The 16,376-nt window shown below is 40.4% G+C and overlaps 1 protein-coding gene across 1 annotated transcript in view; it reads left to right on the forward strand.

The window, feature by feature from the left end:
* Positions 1-16,376, forward strand: part of si:dkey-177p2.18 (phospholipase B1, membrane-associated) — a 108,764-nt gene that overhangs the window by 80,811 nt on the left and 11,577 nt on the right. The window contains exon 5 of the mRNA XM_061071927.1: positions 1,298-1,514. Within this exon, the coding sequence (XP_060927910.1) occupies positions 1,298-1,514 (217 nt within the window). The remainder of the gene's footprint in view (positions 1-1,297; positions 1,515-16,376) is intronic.

Below are 16,376 nucleotides of genomic sequence, written 5' to 3' on the forward strand. Positions count from 1 at the left end.
TTGCAGATACAGAACTCTGATTGGTCGATTGTTTCACACAATGGGCGAAACATCCACCAATACCAACAACCCTGACCCCAAGAAATAATTTTTAAACAATATTTTTAGGAAATGTAAATTAATCAATGACTGGATAACATGGATAAGCAGCAATGTATTCATTTTAATGAATGAGTAAGTGGTATATCTAAACATGTTTAAAGTCTGAAATTACTATCAAACTTTATTATTTCTGCATTTCGTTGTATAAGTACTTCTACTGTGCAATGACAATAAAGTTGAATCTAATCTCATCTTTACTGCAGTAAACTTCAATCTTTCCTTAACTTAAGTGTTTTGAGTGCCTTAACATAACCTTTAAAAATGTATCAATGTACTCACTACAAGTAGAGATCGGATAGTTTAGCAGAAAACACAAATACTTTGTGCCCAATTCACTGATACAGTATATTCTGCATCACTGAAAGCACATTACTGTCACAACCTTTATTGGAACTTGTCTTTCCTGTTGCAGATTAGTTGGAAAAAGAAGTAGGAGAAGACTGATTTAAACCTGAAAACAACTCTGATATGTGGCTGTTGATTCAGGAGTCTGGTGAATCACAGTCACACACACTGAATGTCGATGTCTCGACTTCAAGGTTTCTTTCAGGGACACACACGCAGAGTGAATCCATCCACGTTAACATACAGAGTATGAGTGCACAGTTACACAGAAATATAGGTTGCCCGCAGAAAGACACACACAAAAACACAGACACGCATACATACTTACACACAAACTAACCAACCAAATAAGCAGCTATGCAGTAACCTTGCTATGTGTTATCAAAATCCTGACTTCCTGTGTGTACGGCAGACACAGTGTGGTGTGATTTATTCATGTGGTCTGCAGTCGCCGGTAAATGGGAAAACTTAGTGTGTCCGCTCTTGTTTTAGTAATATTCCCTGTTTGTTGCCACGATCTGAAAGCCCTTCCACCCCCTGCAGTCTGAGGGCAGAAGCTGCACCTTCCCTGCCCCCACGCAGAGCAGACAACGCCCCCTGTGGTGGGATCAAGGTGCGCCTCATTTCTGTTCCATGGGATAACCTCTCGACTTCCCTTTAGAATGTACATCAGCTCCAGGGTTTGGAGGCTTTGTACTGTACAGCATCCACAGAGACATGAGGCTTCAAACACCCGGAACACCCAGATGGCTTCGACCCCCCCCGGAGCAGACTGGTGGTTAACCTTCATTGACACTGCATGTGGCGTGTCTCCACTTGGCCTGAACTCTCCTGAATGTGGGCTAATCAGAAACGGAATAGCCACACTGCTCCTGCAGCAGCAGCTCGTATACGGCGCCTGGGCCAGGACACGTGGTGGGAACGCCGTCCGTGGCCTGCTGAGCCAAAAGACACGACCTTGTGCCGATCTTTGCTTCCAGTCTCGCAGCTCCCCAGCCCGGCGCTCGCACTCGGTCACACACTGCGTTGACCTCTGCCTCTTGCAGCCTGGACTCCAAGCTGGCAGAGTACACAGATTTGGCAGTAACAGGCTGTTAGTTCAGGCCCAACTGTGGTTGCGATAACTTTGAAAATACAGGTTTGTATTTACAATAGAGGGGTTTTCCTGTAGATGATAAGCAGGACAATGACTAGCTGGGGAATACACAGATATTTAAATAAGTAGGGCTACAGGCAACTATTAGCACTGAGAGAAAAGGCATTTCAGACACTGGGGATTTATTATGTCTTAAGTGTAAAAAGTCTTTTGAAGGGCACTGGCCTCTTCCCTTTTTCATGGAGCAATAAACAAAGAAACAGACACAGCATCCTGCACTTCCTCACCCTAACCCTACTTTTAGAACCATGCCATTATTTCACACCACACTCCTCATAAATCAAATGGTACGAGTGGTTTGTCTATTTAAAGACACACACACACACACTCACACAAACACCGATTGTACAAGCTTTTCCAACAGACTGATGCCCTGATTAGTGTAGAATTAAATAAGATATATATACTATATATTAAGTATTTATTTTTCTTTAATCACTGTGGTTATAGAAAGGGAATCAGCTTTGTGAGGAAGCATTTCTTATTGGTCCATATCCTCCTTACATTCTTTGTTTACATGCACTGAAAGTCAATTCTAAATGCTGTTCCCATTAATTCAGCAGCAGATTATTTTGCATATACTGCAAATTAAACAGATGCCAGTGTTTTGACAGTGGGATTCAAAAGTTTTGACACAGTGGGAAGAGAAATCATAAGCAAATTTTTCCAAACCTCATATTTTTTTATAGACTCTTCCTCTGTTACTTTCTATGTTTTACCTCATTAGCTAGTATAAATATAAATGGTAACCAACTTGAAACAGTTTGTATTTTCTGATATTGCTTTGTAAGAGATGTTAAGGAACCCTAACACCGAACGCATTCTAAGTCACGAACTGTAACCCTTATCCCAACCTAACCCTTGTCTTAACCCTTCAACATCCCTTTGTGCAGACCGGCCTGAAGCTCCTCACCTAGTCTGCCGATTATCACTGTTTCTCTCAGCTTTTCCAACCTTTGTTTAACAGCAATGACAAACTCTTTGAAAGTTCAGTCAGTTTTCAAAATGTAACTTTGTGGATCTAGAGGTCGCTTTCTTTGTGAAAGAAAGACGGGTAATTGATTGTGAAGAGTGATATTGACCTATAGCATTAATATAAAATTATATCTTTAAGTGTTATTGTATCAAAACCACTATTTTAGTGACTGGTGGAAGTTGTAATTTAGCCCCATGCCTTAAATTAATAACCCACAAATAAATCCAATACATGCTGCAACACAAAACACAGATTCTTTTAAGTATCTGACTTTAACAGAATAAAGGAATATATCAAGATGAGGTCACAGTGGGATTAGATTTACACTTATTCAATTTGCATCTGTGCTCAATAGAAATCTCTTATGATTGCTGATTGTCTTCACACTAATACATTAAAAAAACACATTTTACAAAAATGTCAACACATCAAAATTAATCAATTCAACGGTCACAGAGGCTGCAAGGTTGTCTTCAAATATGGCAAAAAGGTGTTTTTGGTCTGTGTAATCACATGTGCCAATACAGAGGCAGAGCTTTTCAATGTGCACTGACATAAGTCCGTCACACATGGTCACACAGGGAGAGAGAGAGAGAGAGGGAGAGAGAGAGAGAGAGAGAGAGAGAGAGAGAGAGAGAGAGAGAGAGAGAGAGAGAAGATGCGTTTGCTTTTGTCCACCTTAAAAACCCAGCAGCTGATGAGACAAACGATCTCATATCTGTTCGATTTGTTCCTCCCATGGGAGCGTGCACCTCCTCCCTGATCACAGGAGACAGAACTCTGGGTGAAGAGGTTGTAGAGTTTCTGCCAAAACGGCCTTTGACATCGACTATTGCAGAAAAATGCTGAGCCCTAATAGCATCTCAAATTGAGCTTGAGTTCATTGATTTCAAGACCTGAGGATTATAAGTTTAGAAGAATTCAGTGGAGCAGTAGAAAGTCAGACAGAAGCTTGTCTATACTGTGAGAGCTGTGACCATGATTGAACTTAGTCTGAAGGGGTTTATTGTAGAACCTATGATATGAGGTCGTGTAGGAATATATCAGTAAATGAGCTTTGAAAACAAGTGAAATATAGAACAAGTGAGTCTAAGAGAACATTTGTGCAAATTCTAACAATATTTTGTCGTGGAAGTCTTAAGATAACGCACCTGAGAGGCAAATAGGTATTTGTGAGGTCACAGTGATTTAGGACCTTTCCATGTGTCCTTGATTTGGATGGACAGATGGACAGAGGCTTGAAAATGGAAATTTCAAACCCACTTTGCAATAAATCTGCATATTTGGTGAAAGTAAATAATCCTCACTGTGTTTCCTCACCGTTCTTCAACAGAGGAGCAAAGACTATAACCTTTGCCACACTTCAAACATCATGAGTACAAAGTTAATCTTGCCCCCACATACTTGTCTTCTGGGCTCTCTCACCTGTCAGTCATCTAGTTACATATCTCAAGATGCTCTCCAATCCTAATCCTGCCCTGATAGGGATTTACAGTGGAGGCCATGATTAAGTAGACCGACCTTCAACTGAGAGACCTGGGTTCAAGCCACCGTGACAGCAGGCGTCCGTTCTGTGAAGTATCCTCAGTCTAGAAAGTGAATCCTCTGCTGCTGCAGGCTGTTTCGTAGCCAACGCTGCACTTTGACCTCGCTGTGAAGGGAAAGCCAAGAGATTGACCTGAAGTCTGGGGATCAGTCGGCTTCAAGAATCGAATATGCCTGATGATTTCATAATTTTAGAATCTGTGACTAGACGGTTTACCTCCCAGACATTTCGGCAGGTGGGAGTGAATAAGAAAAACTATGAAATGACATCTGAGGTGACCATGTTCCCGTTTCTGATACAGAACTTTTCAGAGGCAAACGGTTCCATACAGACGCTCCCTTATACTCTGGTTACACAGTGAAATATAGCCTCAGATGTGAAGGCTACACATGTGAGGCTATATAAGTTAAGGATACAACTTATTGATTTCTCACATTCGAGTATAAATTTACTGGTGTGACAGTTTGGGGATCAAAATCAGACGAGCTAAATTCAGGACTAATGGTGTGTTTGCATTAATTACTCTGTCTGAGAGCAACTATCTATGAGAAATCACCTTCTTGTGCAGCCCTGCCCCCCCCCCCTTCCCCTGCATCACTGATTTCTTTGTTGATGTTGCACATTAAAGCCAGTGCCCTGGGAAAGTGAGGTATTAGCAGCTCTGCTTTCATCATATATTAGCTGCTAATTAATGACAACACATAAGCTTATTATGTCTTTGGAGGTCTACAAGACAGATACACCAGGGGCTGCTTGATGATGCAAGGAAAGAGCCGTTAATACACACAAACACACACATTGTTAACATTACATCACACTGCAAGGTGCACACAAACAAACAAACACATTTAAAAGCTCTGACATGATTGATCATCTTTATGCATTAGACATATTTCTCACTCAGACATCTGCTCGCACATTTATTTATTACATCACACTATGAGGTGCACACAAGCAAACACATTTAAACTAATAAGTGAAAACAGCTGTTTCAGTCGATCTCTCTCCGTGCATGAGTGTCAGCACTGACCCTGCATCGTTAGTAAATACAAGTGGAATAAATTGGAGGGTTTATAGGTTTAGAACAAAACTCAAACCTTAAATAATATGAAAAACTAATTTACATTCATACAGGAGATACAAAAACAAAATGAATGGATCAGACACTTAACCAAGACCTTTTAATCATTCTTTGAAAATAAAACATAATCCACGAAAGATGCAATTAAAATGAACATCGATTTAAACAAAAGTTGTTGTAAAAAAAACCCCAACTTCTATAAAAACAGAGAAACAAAAAAACAAATGTTGAAATGCAAACATCACAGCTATGAGCAAAGATAATTAGCTCTAATAGAACCGAAGCTTATGCAGTAACAGTCTGTTTTGTTTAAGTCTACAACTACTTCAATAATGAGGAACAACGGTACCAGAACATTTGTGCCTGCTGGGCTTAAGGAGGTGATTACTGCGGTGCACTAATACGCCTCTACAGGGAACTACATGTTCATACTCGTGGGGTTTTGTTATACTTAAACATGGTTTTTAGGATGTAGGAACGTGAGGAATGACAATGTGGATGTGGATTTTGTTTAGTGGACTGTGTGGCTGTGGGTTGGTCATATCTGTCCTATAATGGTCTGTAAACATGAGCACACAAACCGTCGGATGGAGTTTTGAAACCAACGACAGCTGAGGTGATTCAGAAGAATTAAATGTGGGTTTAATGTGGGAGTCCTTTCCTGAAGGTAAAAGTTGATTGGGGAAATATGCAGTAGCATGTGTACACAAAAACACCCAAGAAGAAAAAGTGCATTTATATAAAAAAGGGTTTTATATGTTTAGGTTTTAGATATTTATCTGATGAGGAACATCAGCATTTACCTCTATGTGAAACACAACACTTAGTCGTCCTTAAGAAGTAGTTCTGCTTCACTCTGCAGGATGATAGAAATGACTGACGTTGTAATTCAACTCCAGCTACCTTATTTGACTGTGATGGAGTCCAACAGGAAAGCAGCAGAAGCTCAGTTGTTTTTGAGAGATGCTGTAATTACCTGTGGGCTTCGCTTTCACTTGATTAAGGAGGAAAAAAACTAATCCCGGAGAGCTGAGACTGAAACACACACCAGCAAAGATTCAAAGTTTGCACACAAATCCTCACACACTCCAAGCACAAGCGCGCACAACCACACACACACACACACACACACACACACACACACACACAAACACACACACACACACACACAGTGTCTCACAGGAAGCATGCACGTCCACAAACACCACCCCCTCACACACACATGTGTATATGCACCAACACAAAAGCCCAGAGGCCCAGGGTTTAATTGAACTTTCCCACCAATCTACTGACTGTTTTTTCCTTCATACACTTCTCTTTTTTCTCCTCTCCTTCTTAATCAGTAGAGAGTTGGAGGTGGCAAGAAGCGAGACAGAGAATCCAAAAACAGAGGCAGAGAACGAAAAAGGAGAGAGAGGAAGAGGAGGGAAGAGACAAAGAAGAAACCCGAGGTGAACATCCTGAGAGAAAAAGAGAGAGGTGGATGGAGGTGTTAGATGGGTAATCTAATCCTGTGGAGAAAAACAGAGCGAGGGGGAAATGAGCTTTTACAAAAGCAACTTTATCAAGGGATAAATTGAAAAAGTGGAAAAGGCATACTTCATAGTTATCGAGTAAACACCCACAGCACTGGAGAGGAATGTAAATGTAGAAGCTCATTATGAGACACGGACGTGGTTGTCATCGGCAAAGGTATTAAATTATCATCTTACCCCCAAAAATATCCTTCACTGTAAAGTGCATGTGCGTATTTGCAATTTGTGGGTTACTGTCATTGTTGCTAAGTAACACTACAAATTTAGTTTTATTCAAAGTTGGAGTTGGAAAATGTAATTTTCAGGAACTAACTTTAAGCTGTGGAGAACAAAGTATTCATATTTATTTGCAGTTCCAGGTTTAGTTGTTTGGCACAGGTAAAACAAAAAAGAGCTGAAAATACACACATCACAAGCAAAGTGACAAATGTGCTGCAGATACTCACAAAACTCAGAAATGCACTGTGGGAACTTTAAATCGCAAAGAAAGTGGCCGGGGACACAAGAGTGATGCACCCTGCTGTGCCTTATTGGGCTCATTTTCCATAAGCCCAAAGTTTGGTTGTGCTCTGAGTATTTTCAGCACATTTTATGTTTTGTTTTGTTTTGTGTATTTACAGCATGATTCTCTATTTGGTTTTGTTGTGAATATTTGAAGAATATTTGTTGTCAAACCAATGAAAATATGTTCTAAGTTTGCTTATTTTTTTGCATGTATTTACTTAAGTTGCAGTATGTTGATCTCTCTCGGCCACAGTGGAGAACCGCCTGCTGCACTGTCACTTTCTCTGCGCGTTAGAATCTCACACACATGGATGACAAACGGCATCAAAGCGAGTGTAAGCACCTTTAGAATTCCTTCAGTGACGGATGGTGGAGTGACAGAAAGGTCATGTGGAGAAATCTCATTATTTTGATTTGTGCGTATTGTTTATCACTGAGGATTGTAATGTAAACCGCTTTGGAATTTTTTTCTTTCCGTGACAGCGATAAATACTGAAGCATCTTTGAATGTGAGCGAGCAGCAGAGAACGAGATGAGGCGGCGCACGTCTCTCGCTGACAGCTGAAGCTTTCCGTCTTCGTTCTCTCTCTTTCTCCTCTGTAATTGCAAATGCATTATCCCAGCTTGGTAGCAGGCTTATTCACAGCTGTGTCCCGATAGCAGGAGGCAGTTTCAGACACTTATTCTTTATTCCCCAAATTGAGAAACATACTTATCAATGCAAATGAAACGAGTGCCGCGGTGAGGAGGAGGAGGAGGAGAGGGAGCGGTTAGAGGAATATTAAAATTAAAAATGGTTGGTAAGAGAAAATCCACAACGAAACCAAACAGGGCGGCTGGGAGAGAGACGGGGAATCACAAAACAGTGAAAGTGGTTGTTTTGTCACTTCATTAAGTTAATTCTTGTTGTGAGCCACACTATTGGACACAGTGTGACAGAGAGAGTGTGGGGGTAATCCACTTAGCTGAGAGACAGTCCTGCCTCGACTCTCTTCTGCCCGCAGACTGGCTATTTTGTGCAGCCCTTCTGATTGGCTGAGTGCTGACTGGGCTAAAAGCTTTTGAAGTAGAGGTGAAGAGCAATTAGAGTCACTGTCACACACACAGACACACAAACACAGCCTGTAGCCTCCTCTCAGACACTCCCTGCTGCAAGAAAACCTTCCTTCCTCTCCCTTTCACACTGGTAATTGTGCAGCAGCTATACGACACACACACAGCAACACACTTATGTCACAGTTGTGTTTTTCACACCTATAATAGTGAATTATTGGTACCAGCGAGGGATGTTTGTGTTGTCATTTTCTTTGTAATATTGTACAAATTCAAACAGTTGCCCAGATTGTAAAGCAGCTGAGTTACTCACACTGTTGGTTCCTGATTTGTAACATTTTTAACATATGGGTTCTTTACTTGATTTATATTGTGTTTCTGATCACAGGTTAGTAAAGAAATACCGATTTATCTGTTTTCTAAAAATTATGAATATTAATATTTTCATTATAAATGTTAGTAGTAGTAATACTAGTAGTAATATTTTGATATGGGGAAGTGTTAATTTCTCTTTACATTAAACTTATTTCACATATATTTGATATATTACTCTTAAACATCAGTATTGGCTTTGGCCCCAAAATTGTGAATCGTCATGCTCTACCGGTTATCATGACCATGCACATTTAAATCAAACAGAGCAGACTAATTACAGGAGCTTAACAAAAGCACAAGTTAAAGCAGGCGTTAAAAAATAGTAAAAGACTTTATGTTTGTCTTGACTTTTCGTTTTCATTATCTCCTAAAAGGTTTGCTGTAGTGTTAAAAGTGAGCAAAAGAAATGTATTTATATAATATAAATAAATACTTAGCACATTATTTTTCAATTGAGATCTCAGTTTATGAAAAACTATGAAGATTGTCCATGCTGATTCAAAGTGTTGCCATATCCATAAACACATTTATGCAGGTGCAGCAATACACCTGCAGTGTGTGTGTGTGTTCACTCTCACAATGCACACGGTGACTCAGCAGTCAATCCGAGCTACGGAGGACTTCTACATTTCAGCTACTTGAAAATATCGCAGCTGCAATGTAACATCGATGTTCTTTGTATTTTAGGTTTTAATTTAGGATTTTATTGATTGTAGTCATGTGTCTGACCTCAAAACTGATGAGCCGAGGCAACATGTACGTTCCTAAGGTTTGATGAACTGGATTTAAAGCTGAGGGAGCGGTCAAGCCTTGGCTGTTATGACCTGAGGGAATATATCATTTAATCAGTCTTTGACCCTTTTTTGATGATTTATATAAATTCCGTCTGAAACACTTAAAAACTAAAATTAATAGTATTTCCCTCATCAAAATGACACTTAGATTTGAGCCGGCAACCTTGTTTTTTATTCAGCAACAGACTCCTGCCACCCATTACACTAACATGCACCATAAACACTGAGGTGTTAAGGGTGACACTCCAATACCTCAGCCAATTCAATATGTTTAGGTTGACACCACAGTCAATCCAAGGCTAATAAACATTGATTCTATAAATATTGATCTATGTGATGCAAGGAGCTTGATTGGAATTTAAAAAGGTGGGTCAGAGGTGGTGTGTGTGTGTGCGTGTGTGTCGCTGTGTTTGTGTGTGTGTAGCCTGTTTGACACTATTTCATAATCCCTTAAAAAGTGAGAGATAGAGTCCAATGGGATTTCAGTGCTTTCAATAATGCATGGATATGAGAGTGTGTATGTTGAACAGTCATTGCTGACACCATGAGTCTTTTGTCTGGGTGTTTACTTGCAGTCTCAATGAAACCCTCACTATTATCTACCTACAGTGAGTGGGGGGGGGGGGGGGTAGAACATATTCACTCACTGTCTGTGCTTGTTCTGTTACATGGGTCTGCAGTGTGCGTCATCTCATCACACAGCTTATTACTATCAGCTGATTCTTTCCTGTTGTTTGATGGAGAAAGGTCAGATTCTCGGCTCTTGCCAGCTGCACAAATGCTGCAGCAACATATGAATATCACGTCAGTGGGTTTGTATCAGATATTCATTGGTGTAAATGTGATGTAACTGTAGCAACATTAATTGAATCATGACTTGAATAGAAGTTAGTACATAATACAACAGAACTCTTTCGGTTGACAAAGGGCGATTTCACAAATGAAAAGTCTTTGTTACGTCATTTACATTTGATCCGGTTCGTTTTGATTTGACATTGTAATTATAGTATTGCACTGAATATATGACAGAACTACGTCCTGTTTCATCACCTATGTGGGCTGTGTCTACCTATACTTGACACTGATACAGAACACAGAAAATTTTAATGAATTAACCGGTAAATTTCATGATTCTCTTGCCACTATATAATATGGTATCACTACCAGCACCAAATGAACGTCCTCGCCATGCATTTTAAGAGGTTACCAGCAATCCTTCCTCTATTGTTTAATGTCGCTCATTTTCCTGAAAAAGATCCAAAAGTCGAAAATATTCCAAATGTGTTTTCACACTGCAAATTATCCCAACAACGGTTCAGTTTGATTTGGAGCGAGAACATCTCCCACTGTGGTCTTTTCACACCTGTTTTTTTGGTTAGCACTAATGTCTGGAACAAACAAGGAAGAAGTGACAGCACCCTATAATTGTTTAACAATACCAGTGACACATAAGAAGATCTCATGATTCAGACAAATAGAAAACAAAAGATAGACGTCCTTTGAATACATAAACTGATAAAAAACACACAACTGTTGTCTCTTCCTCTTCCTGTGAGAGCCTCACAGAATGTATTAGAACCACTTTTGTTGGTTGTGAGTGACAAATGCATCAGGTTTTTAAGTTTTCAAGTTGCAAATCACTTTCCCTCATGATGGATGTGATCTGGCGCGGTAAGCAGCCTCCTTCAGGGCCTGTAGACAAAAAACTGACAGCCAAGCAATTTCCTGAACATTACCATGCATTGTTTTGGAGCGACATACCAAAATTGACTTGTGGCTCATGATAAATGAGTTTGAGGCTCCTCGGCTACAAAAAACAAAAAGTGAGTTTGTGTACGGGACGGCTGCTGGAGAGAAATGTGCCCCACTTGTTTAATCAGATAAATCATAGTTAAGACTAATTTTTTCTGACACAGGATGAATACGAAAGTAATCGATTGGACGAGTGATGATAAATAATTGAGAATAACATCAGATCAACATAATTTCATTGAAGCTCTCAAACTGAATCACCCGAGACATCATCAATCAATTTTACAACTCATATATTTTTTATAAATCTTCGGTACAAGCACAACCAGTCCCCTGCTGGGATTCTGAAGTGGCAAAGATATGAAAAACAAAAGATTACTGAACTGACCTTAAAAAAACACAACACCACTTTGTGTTAAAAGAACAAAACTAAGTGAGGAGGAAAAAGTACCCGAAAAAAACAAAAATCAATTTGTCCTGTTACATCAATGTGCAGGAATTACACACCAGCTGTCACTCAGTCCTGTACAAACAGCCACACCGCCCAGTCACAATACACTCTCACACCTATTTTCTTTTTCATCCCCTCTGTCTCTCCTCCCTCACACACACACACACACACATACACACACACACATACACACACCTTTATTCCCTCTACAGTAGGGGACATTTATTCTGATTATGTTGGGACCTGGAGATCGAAGATTGTAGTAATCAGAAAACTGGCCGGGCATCTATCACTGCAGCAACCAATCCAACAGCCTGCTCCACCGGCAGCGAGTGGGAAAAATTACACAGAGAAATGATTCCCACCGTGCGGACACATTTTGTACTTCTATCTTTGTGAGGACAGATTTTAAACACATGAAATTTTATCAAGCTACATTCTAATGGATTTCACATTTACACACAGGACTGACACGGGGCTACAGATTTGAATTACAGCTCTAGGCTATATTTGATGTATAGAAACTGATGCACTTCTATTTAACATGGTTCAGGATAATGAGAGTGACCCAAAAAAGCTACATTTCTGGGGCTAGGGAATGCATAATGTCAATGAAGGTTCCCCATGACTGCAGTAAGCAAAGGATACGTGTGTGTGTGTGTGTGTGTGTGTGTGTGTGTGTGTGTGTGTGTGTGTGTGTGTGTGTGTGTGTGTGTGTGTAGGTCTAGGGAGACTGAGGCTATTTGTTTTAGCTGATGATAAAAGTTTCAGTGTATTTGGAGAGACAGAGAACAGGGATTTATGAGAAATTGTGCGAAGTGGTTTTGGTAGCTACACTGCTGAGACCCTAAAGACCGACCTGCATGGATGTGACACGCACGCACACTCACGCACGCCCGCAGGGACGTGTGCAGGTCCTCACCAGGTAAAAAAACGTAGCTAGAAGCTACACCAGAGAGCATTACTGCACCGTTGTAGCTTGGCCGGCTTAAATAAAAACAGGATCAAAATGGATTCAACAGAACCAAAGATATGGTATTTTTCGTTTTTTGTCAAATCCTGGTGCCAGAGTTAGCCTGAATATCAACTCCATCACTGACTGGGTTTTGTTGGTAGCAGCTAATGTAGCCTCCAGCTGCAGAGGTCTCATAAGCTCACTTCTTTCCCTCGGTGTCTCTGCGATGCTGACTAAAGTGACACATTTTTAGATTTCATGCTGCTCACTGTGGGGCCTCAGAGAATTCATTGCAGATCCTCTTGAAAATCCATCCATTATCTTTGCCGCTAATCCCTTTAAGGGTTATGGGGGGGGACTGAAGCCAATCCAGCTGACACTGGGAGAGGCGGGGTACACCCTAGACACAGCACAGCATTAAGCAGGGCCAGCAGAGGGCAAACAGAGGTTCACTTTCACACTCACACCAATGGGCAAGGCCCCAGAGTAACAGGGATTCAAACCTTCCCTCAGCAGAGCTAACCTCTGCACCACCATGACCAGCTCTTCAGACTGTTCAGAATGGCTGTGGGTCACTTTCTTTCAATGCTGTCGGGATTTTAGTTTACAACCATAATGAATGCTGCATGTGCTACCGACCTAAAGCTAAATGTCAGGGTTGAGACAAAGCAATTAGCAATTAGGTGTTGAAGATATGGGAGCATATAGCAGCTAGTGAGCCAGACCAAAACAGAGCAAAAGGGGAGTAACGGACTGAACTGCATTTTACATAAATATGAAACGCTTGAGAATCAATGGAAGTAAATGTGTTTATAGTTTGTAGGCTACCACTGGCAATAAAGGACCAAAACGTTAGTAGCTCTGCTTTAAAAACCCTTCGCAATACAAAATGATTTGATCTTGAGTTTCATCTTTTGCTTTATCTCATTTTAGGTCATTTCATTGATCATTTAAAGAAGCCAATGGTCTAAAAATTCCACATTCATCAATTCACAATAAAATTATGTCAACATTATTGAAAACGTGTCTTTCTGGCTTTTGCCTACTGGTTTTTAAGCTTAATATTCAAAGTCTCCCATTAATGACCAATGACCTCCTTTATAATAACGCAATGTATTTGATGTTGAATTACGGCTCTTAAGTGCCGACTCTTATTCACAGCAATGAAAAGAGACATTTAGACAATGATTTGTTTTGTATTTCATCAAGGTCCTCATGGGTCTTTTTCTTTGAAAGACATTAAGGCTGCTAAATCTATTTAAAGAAGAATTGAGTCCCTTTGAAATTCAGTTCCATCTGAAGTATGTATTAAAGAGGAAAGTCAGATATTTTTTCACTCAAAGTATCTTTTATTATTACCACACAATGCACTTCTAAAGAAACGCTCTCCCTCTTACAGCAGCAGCAATTCAGCAGGAACACAGAAGATGAGGATATCACAGTGACACCTCTGTACTGGTTTATACATGACTCAGTCAGCAGACACAATGAGAGACTGAGATGGAACCAGCTCACATATGGTGAGGCTATGGGATCCATCTTGTCTCAGGGAAGGTGCCTTTGTAACCGGCACAATGACAGCTGCATGCGGCTTGTAGTAAACACAAATACACACCAGAACACACAGTCACAACCAAGGAGATGCTACCAGCAGAAACCAGTGACAAAGCAGCAGGTTTTGAGAAGTAATGGAGTCAGAAGGGGGTCAGTGTGTGTGTGTGTGTGTGTGCGTGTGAGAATGAATTTGGCCTTAGCGTGAGCATGTGCATCTGTGTGAAAGTGGATATATTGTGTTACGTGTGTTTGTGGTTGTGTATGTGTAATGTTTTCCTCCATCTGTTCTCCTTTCCTGCTTCACATCCCAGTTATGTTTTCATACTGTGATCCTGCTGTTGTTAGCTGTGCATCTGAGGAACATGGCTCCCTCTGTGTGTGTGTGTGTGTGTTTGTGTGTGTGTGTGTGTGTGTGTGTGTCTGTGTGTGTGTGTCTGTGTCTGTGTGTGTCTCCTTGTACAGATATCTTTGTGCGTGTGCGTGTGTGCGTGTGTGCGTGTGTGCGTGTGTGCGTGTGTGTGTGTGTGTGTGGGACCAGGAGAGAGTACTAAAAATGGTCCATTTGGACAAGAGGATATTGTAGCAATGGGACCATTCCCTTCCTCATGCACACACACAAAACCCAACTTATTCTTTGTTGACCCCCCCCCCCCCACACACACACACACATACAATACAGAACACACAAACTATTTCACTATGACACAAACACAGACACATGCATCGAGCATCTGGAACCATTCTGCTATATCAATAATTTTTTGTTGAGTGCGCATGTGTGTGTGTGTGTGTGTTAGCAAAACGTAAATCAAAACTGGAGGCTACCATCACAGCTGGATACATCCTCAGTGCTCTTTCCCTCTTCCAGGTAATGGACAGTTGCAGGGAAACAGTCGGCTTGCCAGCGTAATCATCGAAGCAAAAATAACACTTCCTCTGTTAGTCAAGATGAAAATGGCATTTTGAAGACAGAAAGCTAACAATAAAAACAGAGCGTGGCGGGAATGAAGGTCACGGGGAGGTTAACACGTCAAGGTTAGCGTACATATATATATATATATATATATATATATATATATATATATATATATATATATATATATTAGGGCTGTCAATAGATTAAAAAAAATTAACTAATTAATCTCACATTTTGAAATTCATTAATCGCGATTAATCGCGATTAAAAGTTTGTTTTTCTTCTAAAGACTAAATCTAATGAATTAACAAGTAATCACTTCAGACAGCCTGTATTTTACACAATGTTGTTTTTTCAAAGGGACTCAGGCCTATAACACCTACCTATAAAGTGGCAGCCATGTCGTTAAATATCATGTATGATAAATTGTGTAAAAAAATTATTTAAAAACAACAGCTGAAAATATTCCCAATGTCCTTGGAAACAATGACACTGCTTATTTCTTCAGTGAAACATTTAGATTAGTAAAAGGTAAAAAAAAAAAAAAAGGTGTATTTGAGACACCATTACGAATACGTATTCTCCACATCGGCTTGAGTGGAGAATACGTAATTTACCCTCCACACCCGACATTGAACGGAGCAAACTGCGGAGAAGTTCTTAGGCTTAGTGAAACAGTTTAACTTTATTTTCTGTAACATATAACGGGACACAGTCACAGTTATCTATATTTCATACACTAAAATAACCATTAGAAACTGACTAAAACACTAACAGACAGAGCGACACAACTCACTCAGACCGGGGGAATCTGCTTCTGAGATAATAAAGGGTGCGCTGCTACACTTATCCCCAGAAGTTCCTGCTGTGGGCCTTCAAAATAAGACAAACACGGCAAAATAAAAGAAATATAGTTTAGCCAGCGCTGAGCCAGGGTAGCAGCGAGCGGACCCTTGTTTCGCTGGATCCGTTTGATAACCTCCAAGGCAGAATTCCACCGGGTGGCAACATCTTGAACTAGCAACTCTTCTTGCTGTCCTTGTGCAGTTTGCTGTGCTTTCATTCAGACGGGACTTATCATTTGACGGGCTGTGTTTGAAGGGCGACGCCGGCAGCTTGCTCGAGGAGCTGAATTTTCTTCCTCACACCGGATGTAAACAAAGCTGCGTTAACTGCGTTAAAATATTTTATCGAATTAATCTAGGTCACAATAATCTCATAGATTAACGCTTTAACTTTGACAGCCCTAATATATATATATATATATATATATATATATAT

Source organism: Limanda limanda, chromosome 5, assembly GCF_963576545.1.
Source record: "Limanda limanda chromosome 5, fLimLim1.1, whole genome shotgun sequence".
Classification (NCBI taxonomy): domain Eukaryota; kingdom Metazoa; phylum Chordata; class Actinopteri; order Pleuronectiformes; family Pleuronectidae; genus Limanda; species Limanda limanda.